Source organism: Centruroides sculpturatus, unplaced genomic scaffold (assembly GCF_000671375.1).
Source record: "Centruroides sculpturatus isolate CEXI.00-Female unplaced genomic scaffold, Cexi_2.0 scaffold638, whole genome shotgun sequence".
Lineage (NCBI taxonomy): Eukaryota > Metazoa > Arthropoda > Arachnida > Scorpiones > Buthidae > Centruroides > Centruroides sculpturatus.
Window position 1 is genome coordinate 351690 of NW_019384865.1, and position 9518 is coordinate 361207.

Consider the following 9518-nt stretch of genomic DNA (forward strand, 5'->3'; position numbering starts at 1 on the left):
TTCAAAAAGAGATAATCAACCATGACAAAGAAATTTAGTAGATATTTAATTGATTAATTCAATGTTTACGCTATACAGTAAATTAACTTCAATGTTAATTTGTATGTATAGTAAAATCTTCTTTATACCTCTGAATGCTTCATACTCTAGAATCATTAAATTGTTTTCGAATGTTTTCGAAATTTCATTTTCTTTTTAATTTTCACATTCGATGAAATTTTCTAAATTTTAATTTTATATTCACTGAATACAAAAACATTTTCACTAATTGTGTTCAAAATATTTTTCAGTAATTCGGAATAGTCTGGTTTTAATCCTTTATGATATTTGTTAAATATTTTTAGCTGAATAATCTTGAAAATAAATTTGATCTCTACATTAAAAAGTAATGATATTAATTTGTAAATTTATCCTTTATTGTATCGATGTAATTAAATTTTGGAGTAATTCTCGTGAAACCAAGTGAATTTTTATGTCAGATATTTCTTGTAAATGTACAGTTTTTAAATTCTAATTCTAATGATAAATGCCTTTAGAGTAAAATCAAAACTAACGTTCTGCACCGTCATAAGTGGAAAAGTAAGCTTATAGGGAATATGGGCATACATTCGTAACTCCGTAACAACAGTGTGAGTGAAAGCTGCCACGTATAACACGCTTCCGGGGTGTCATTTTTAACAAACTAGTCGCATACATTCATCAGTAGAAAAAGCTTTACAGCGATAATTTCTATGAATCTGTCGAAATAAGTAAAAATATGGTTTGCTAATTATATTTGTAAACTTGAACTGTGCTCTAAATTAGCTGTAGTATATATCTAAAAAAAGAATGTTCGTGAGTGCACAGATGTTTGTTTAATACAAATACATTATACATGTATTTGCAAAAATGTAGAAATTACAAGTACTGTATACTCGTTACACGATTCATATGATATAGGCGATATAATGACTTCAGTTCAGTTGTGTTGTTATTATTTTACGTTTGCATTTTTGGATTAAAATTATTAATATGAGCACTGATTGTATTACCCAGAAATCTGGGTAATGTAAACAAATATAATTCTTTAAAAATATTGCTGCAGTTCAGAAAATAAGTGGCTTATTGTACCCAAATGCTTGCAGTATGAAGATATAGCTATAAAGAAGTTGACTATGTCAAAACAGTCTGTATATTATTCAATTTAGAAGAAAATCGACGTATCCTTTAAGATGTTCATATTTCCCGGTTTACCCTATAGTCGCATATATATATATATATATATATANAAATTGGATATACCGCTAAAAAATGAATTAAAATTCATCTTTTTAATTATTCGTTTTATGTTTAAATGATCACTTTATACATTAAAAAATTCAACACTAAAACAGGTGACATCTTAGTAAAAATCAATATTTTCAGTCTGCTTATAGATCATCGTAATCTATGTTTACCTACCTCAAATTTGAGTATACTTTGATGGTGATCTACAAATGTATCAAGAACATTGATTTCTAGTAATGTGTTGCTTGTTTCGGTGTTGAATTTTAAGTTTGGTCAGTTTAGTAAAACCTGTCTTCTGAGTTTAAATTTTAAGCTTGATAGATCTAAGAGCGATTACAATGTCGAATGAAAAAAAAGCTTTGAAAGCTATATTTTCAATTTTTAATTGCTTATATTTCAGTAATATATTAAGGAAAATACTAAAATTTTGCACACTGCCTAAAAAAACGATTATCCTTTAAATGAGATATTCATAGTAGGGATATGTATCAGGAACAAAGAAATCAAAAACTTGATTTATGTGTAAATGTCGATTAGTGACTTTTTCACTTGGCACGAAACCATTGCTGTCACTCTGAATGAAAATGTTTATATGCAACTATGTGAAGAGAACATGGATCGAATGAGATTGCTACATAAACTCGAAATGCATATCATTCATATAAAATGTTAATAAGATTGTTTGATTTATTATCGTTTTTTCTCAACTCTTCTATTTTCTCTCATATTTCGAACATTAAACAAAGAATTTTTTACACAGGTTCTCATAGCAACCAAATAATCATTCATAAAAAAGGGTACATAAATTAAAATGAATATATTAACGAATATGTGAATATTCCAAGGTCTCTGTAAGTCCGCACGAAAAATATAAATTTTAAGTTTTGCGGTAGACCAACACAGCTGTTAGCTAATGACTTCTCTTTATTTAATTACTGTAGATGTATTTCGGTCCTATTAAGGGACTCTCTTCAGTACTATAAAATAAAAACATTTTTAATAAACCCTTTTGCGAGTAAAAATATCGATATAACAATTTACATTACCATTTAGAATACACAGCTTTGAATATACATTCTATTAACACTTTCAAAGCTGTATAATCAAAGCTGTGTATTCTAAATGGTAATGTAAATTGTTATATCGATATTTTTACTCGCAAAAGGGTTTATTAAAAATGTTTTTATTTTATAGTACTGAAGAGGGTCCCTTAATAGGACCGAAATGCATTAAATAAAGAGAAGTCATTAGATAACAGCTGTGTGTTGGTCTACCGCTAAACTTAAAATTTATATTTTTCGTGCGGACTTACAGAGACCTTGTAATATTCATATATTAACAGCAGTCATAAGAAATTTAATTAGAATATATTAACGTTTTATGTCTTTTTCTTGTCCATTGAGAACTTTAAAATACTTGTGTAAGTACCAACATACACATAAATAAACGCGATCACGTAACCACGATTTTCAAACAAACTATGTCTGAACATTTAAAAAAATTTCCATTTATGTTGTAATTATTGAAGTCAATTTACAATATTCAACAGTAACATATGTCTAAATTATTACTATTAAAAAAAATGATGTTTTTCGTGTTTAAGGCAAGTGTAAATATTTATTTGTAACTACGGTATGCATTTTAGTAAGACAAGTTTCTTCTGTTGTTACATTCACTAAATTACAGATATGTAATCCATATCTTTTAAATCCATATATCTTGTATTAACAAACATTCAATGAATCGTTTGGTCACCCGAAGTGTAAAGAATTTCAATTTCTCCCATCTAAAATTTCACCCTTGAGTAAGTTCTCAATACTATGTCAAGTCTTAATAAAAACTAAACATAGTGCTCAATATGTAATTAACAATAGTGGAACAAGAAGCATAATAATCGTTTCTTATTTTAGTTAAGTTGTTGATACTTTAGTTTAGTTATTCTTATTTTGAGTGGTTTCATTCTCGCGTTATCTAATGAGCTGATGTGAGTTTACGTTCTTCACTTTACTCAGAAATAAATTTCTACTTACTGTTAAAATAAGTTAGAAATCTGCGACACACATTCAATTCTGTAAACGTAAATTTATTCAATTAAAGCTATTAATTAATTTCAAATAATAACTTTTTAAATTTGGTGTCGTAGCAAAAGTATCGTTCTGCAAATGTACTTTTATGAAATAATTACCACAATAAATGAATTAATATGGAAATTTTCAACGTTTTTTCATTTAACTGTGCTGTAACTAATATTGTTTTACTAATGTTTAATTTTCATCAGTCGCAGACCAATGTAGAAAAAAGTTAATAATTTTTGACGAATTTTTTAACTTATATTGTTTTAAAGTTAAAGGTTCAAAATTAATTAGATTGGTGAAATTGTTTCTCGTGTTCTTTTAAAAAAATTTCGTCAGAAAATTGTTGTCCACAATGTTGACATTCGAGTTTATCTTTATCCGTTTCAATCACTGAGAACAACTCCAGTTGTGATGATGTTTCTAACTTCATAATATCTAAATTGATGTTAAAACCTTTAAAAAATTCTTCAGCTTCTCCCGGTGTGAAAACACTCTCTTCTGAAGCCAGTTGTTCAGATTGAATTAATCCTCTTGCTGCAGAACTTGTTGATGGTGTCTGAAAAAAATCTGATTGCACTTCCTGGCCATGTTCTATACATTTCTAGAAGTAAATATCATGAATTCAATTTAGAGAGTTCAATTTAGTAAATGCAAAAATATAAAATTTAATGTAAATTGAAAGAATTAAAATTTAATTTACATTACATTTAAACTTCTTTAATGTTTAAAATTTTTATTATTTTTTATACATTGTTTGTGAGAAAGAAATTCTTATTCAGAAGAGAATGTCATCAATAAAAAAACTAGCGTGAAAAAGCATAAATTTCGAAATAATTATTACGAGGAAATTTATTTAAATTCTTGTTTAAAAGTAGATTTCCTTCGAATACAAATACAAATATTGATGTCGACAATTAACTCTACAATAAAATTTTATCTTTTCAATATTAATGAAAACTTAATTTGCGGTGAAATCTTATCTGTATTTAACACGCAGATAATATTTGACTACTGATATTTACTGCCGTAACAGAAATTTTAAAATTTGGCGTTGGTCATGATATAGATTTCGGGAATAAACTTTTCTAAATTTAAGAAGTTATATATATTACTTAACATGTATATGTATTTAGATATAGCCAGCGCTATCATTTTTGCAAACTAGGCAACATCCCAGGGCCTCAGTCATAAATAGGCAGAAAATTTAAATAATTTAAATTTAATATATACTTTACAAACATATTAAATTAAATAGTAATATTTCATTTAGATATTGATCTTCTTCCTTTCTCTTCACAAATCAAACTATTTTACTATTCATTTAAATCTTGATTTTTTAACGTAAATAATTATAACTGATTATCTATTTAAAATTTATCTAATATAAATATTTTAAAACGTTGAAAATTATAAAATATTATACTTCGGTATTTTTGTAAATAAAATAGAAAAGATAATTTTCAAATTAATTAAAAATAATTTTTAAAGTTCTGTTTTTTGAAGTGTTACAAATTCTATATTGCTTTGGATATTAGTAAAAAGCATGCCAAAATTATTTTTATTTTGCTTTTTTAAGTTTTCATTTATAAAAATATCCAACTAGTAATCTTTACACACAACGCAAAACCACCTTCCACCCGCAATGCCTATTTATTATTTTTATTAGTATTTAGTCATGTTATTATATTTATTTATTCGTTTTTGATTTTCTAGTTTTTTTAACTTATTAGTTACACAAGTTACATTTTTTAAACTTTTTTCGCGAGTTTTAAACGTATGNAAAATATCATGTAAATTGAAATAATTTAAATGTAATTTACATCACATTTAAACTTCTTTATTATTTAAAATTTTCATAATTTTTATAACATTTTTTTTTTTGTGAGAAAAACATTATTATGCAGAACGAAATATCATTATTAAATAAACTAGCGTGAAGGAGCATATATTTAGAAGTAATTATTACGAGTAAATTTATTTAAATTGTTGTTTAAAAGTAGAGTTTTTTCGAATACAAATACGAATAATGATGTAGACAGTTAACTTGATGAGAATAAAATTTTATCCTTTCAATGTCAATGAAAACTTAATTCATAGTCAAATCTTATCCGTATTTAACACGCAGATAATATTTGACTACTGATATTTACTGCCGTAACAGAAATTTTAAAATTTGGCGTTGGTCATGATATAGATTTCGGGAATAAACTTTTCTAAATTTAAGAAGTTATATATATTACTTAACATGTATATGTATTTAGATATAGCCAGCGCTATCATTTTTGCAAACTAGGCAACATCCCAGGGCCTCAGTCATAAATAGGCAGAAAATTTAAACATATACTTAATATATACTTTACAAACATATTAAATTAAATAGTAATATTTCATTTAGATATTGATCTTCTTCCTTTCTCTTCACAAATCAAACTATTTTACTCTTCATTTAAATCTTGATTTTTTAACGTAAATAATTATAACTGATTATCTATTTAAAATTTATCTAATATAAATATTTTAAAACATGTTGAAAATTATAAAATATTATACTTCGGTATTTTTGTAAATAAAATAGAAAAGAAAATTTTCAAATTAATTAAAAATAATTTTTAAAGTTCTGTTTTTTGAAGTGTTACAAATTCTATATTGCTTTGGATATTAGTAAAAAGCATGCCAAAATTATTTTTATTTTGCTTTTTTAAGTTTTCATTTATAAAAATATCCAACTAGTAATCTTTACACACAACGCAAAACCACCTTCCACCCGCAATGCCTATTTATTATTTTTATTAGTATTTAGTCATGTTATTATATTTATTTATTCGTTTTTGATTTTCTAGTTTTTTTAACTTATTAGTTACACAAGTTACATTTTTTAAACTTTTTTCGCGAGTTTTAAACGTATGTAAAATATAAATGTTACTTTGTTCGGTAATTTATTATATGTTTCACCATAAAATATAGACTGATGAGCGGCATATGATCCTCAATGCAGTTAATTATATAATTAAAAAAAATAAAATGTACTGTTTTCATCGTACAAATTGTGTCTGTATGATAAGTTCTCTGTAGCAATTAATAACAAGTACTAACAAGAATGACTGAAAGTACTAACTTACAATATGACTTTTTGTTTTCTATTAATACTTTACTTTAAACGAACAGTGCAGTGTTATTTAATAAATGAAGGATTACAGAACAAAATTACTTACGGTAATCACGTAATAAAGTCACCTAAAAGAATCTGAGAAACAATTTAAAAAATTTTTTACAAGTTACATAACTTTATACACATTATAATATTGAAGGAATTTTTGAAAGATTAACTTCAGAAAATATCTTTACTTACTTTGGAAGAAGATGCCGTTTGTTTCTGTCGATGTACTTTCTTCACGTGTCTATTTAAGTGATATTTACGTTTGAAAGTTTTCTTACAAATATCACATAAAAATGGTCGTTTTCTTTTAGGATATATCAGGTGCCATATGAAAGCAGATGAGGATTCAAAACTTTTACCGCAGGTATCACATTTATGGTTTCTTCGTTTCGATTTTAGTGGTAGCTATTTATTAGATATAGAAAAAGAAAATTAAAANTATTAAATAAAATTAATTTTAGTAAGTGTTGACGGAAAGCATTGAATGTGTTCTAAATTAATTAAACACATGTGACACTGCAAAATATTATATAGTGGAAACAAAACGAAAAATGAAAATTAGACTTAAAGAACATAGAGGATGTAAAATATAGTATATATAATTCAGCGTTTAACGAACACTGCACGCTAAATAATTGCAATATAGATAAAGATAATAAGAAAAATTTTACGAAAACAAAAAAATACATATAAGAGAAAATTTAAGGAAAGCATAGAAATCCTGAGTAATAAAAACAGTATAAACAAAAATCTTAGTTTAAAATATTATAAATATATGAACCCATCTTAAGGAATTATGTTTAAATATCACTATGAAGTGCAAAATAGAAGGTATGTTCTCTGAAAAAATTATAAGAGTAGTTTCATAGATTTAATTATACTGTATGTAGTAATTGAATGTACATTTTCAACAACAGTTAACTGAAGAGGGGCATCGTGAGCTCGAAACGCGTATTAACAGAAATTGGATAAATACAGAATGGAAAACTTTCTAGTGTCTGATTAATCGCACTTCATCGTGCTAAAGAAATAAAGAAAACCGGAAAAGACGTGGATTCAAATTTACAAAAAAACTTAGATAACTTTTTTGGTAATTTATACAGTAATAACAATATTTTCTAGCAATCTACAGGTAATAACAATGTATACCATTTTATAACGTAACTTTCTTAATTTAAACTTTATTTATTATTTAACTGTTTTACTTATCTCCTTTATTTTATCTTATACAGCAGACCTTGTAAACAGATTCTATCCAGTCAATTACCCAATCTTTTCTTTAATATCAATTTGTAACCAATAATTAACTATGTAAGTTAAAAAAATTTAATATTATAAATATTATTATGTATGATGTAATACTGATCTATTTTCCTTTTGTAAAGTATATGGAATAAACAGGGGTCGTTAAGATCCGAAATGTATTTCCTTCATCAATAAAGCCTATATCAACAACTGCTCCATGTATGTTACTGAAAAATCCCAATAGCTTTTAAACCTTTAAAATGTGAACTTTTACTTATTACATGACCGAATCACTGAATAATTGTGACTAATGCTTTTATTTAGAAATAATATTAAAACATTCAAAGTTATAAAAATTTTATTCTTCTGTATGTGGAATTTTCTTGATCAGTATTGCTTTGGTTTCTATTAATCCGTTTCTTAAACATCGATATACCACGCTTCTAAATAATAAGTGAAGACGGTAATTGTATGTAGGAGTACAATCTGGACACCGACAGTGCATAAGCAGTCATCGTAATAAAATTTAAAATATTAATAAGTATCATGCAATTCTTTATTGTTAAATCGTTACAATGTCGGGCTGAAATTTTTAATAATAATTTTAATTAATTTAATTTAAAATATATTCTCTCTGACCTGACATAATGGTGGCTTTTCCCTGTATATCATACTTTAACAGTAGAGTTGTGCCAGTCATCTCTCTATCATCATTCAGAGAAAACGTTTTAAATTTAAATACCGCGACTACCGTTTGTATCGGAAGTACGTATATAGTTAATAGAAGCCTCCTGCCCGTGAGTTTCCAAATCTGATCTCGAATTTCATTTATCTATTTCCATTCTTGAGACTAAAGAAAGACAGGCGGACATCCATTTATCTATTTCATTTATTGTAACACACAGATTACAGCGTATACTTGGTACCACGGTATCACAACAAAGAAATGAAAACGACGGGAATTTATATGTGTAATATTTTTTCAAATTGCAGTAACATATATTTAAGTTAATTAGGGGAGACCGGGGCAACTTCGGCATGCGGGGCAAGTTTGTCAAGCGCTTTTTTTCAAAAACAAATTAAAAGGAGACTGGTTATAGGTTAGGCGCTTGAGANAAAATAAAAAAAACCAATTAATTGAATAATTTTGATTTAGAGAGAAAATAGAGAGAAGCAAGACTAAAGCATAACGGAGAGGAAAGAAGATTGTTATTAAAATTACTTATGGAAAGTTCGAACAAAAGCTAAGTTTTTATAAAATTGAATTTTTTTTTCTTTATTGATTACATTGAAGTATTTTTCAATTTCGAAGGTAAAGAATTAAAATAATTTCATGTTGCACTACCGTTGGGAAATTGATGATTTGAAAAAATTATTTAAATAATAAGCATACTAATTTTAGCACGACTTACTCCATCTGCACTTGGCAATAATTCGATTATTTGAGCTTATAATCCTTCCTTCTCGCTACTCTTAAGAAATACTTGACATTAGCTGTAATACTAACACTATATTTATAACTATTATTTCTTCGTTTGCAACACCGATTTATTACCGAATATTCTACTTTAAATCTTTTTTAAGTGCTTCACGAACATCTTGTACGTAACCTAATCTGCGTTTTAAATAATTTGTGTTTACGTTGGTATTAAGTCACCAGGGTTAAATCTGGATCAGTAGACATGACTATAAGAAGGCTGTTGTTTAAAATGACTTCACAATCACATATGACGGTTTACATGATCTAAGTAAGCACTAAGCAAGAAAATTCAAGG

The 9518-nt window shown here is 26.4% G+C and overlaps 1 protein-coding gene across 1 annotated transcript; it reads right to left on the reverse strand.

Annotated features, from left to right (window-relative positions):
• Positions 1–2880: 2880 nt before the first annotated feature.
• Positions 2881–8415, reverse strand: LOC111630765 (zinc finger protein 257-like). Its single transcript, XM_023374912.1, has 3 exons — positions 8383–8415; positions 6691–6903; positions 2881–3942 (listed from the first exon to the last, which is right to left on the reverse strand). Exons 1-3 carry the CDS (start codon positions 8413–8415, stop codon positions 3625–3627), a joined length of 564 nt encoding a protein of 187 aa, XP_023230680.1. The 3' UTR covers positions 2881–3624.
• Between the last annotated feature and the right edge of the window lie 1103 nt (positions 8416–9518).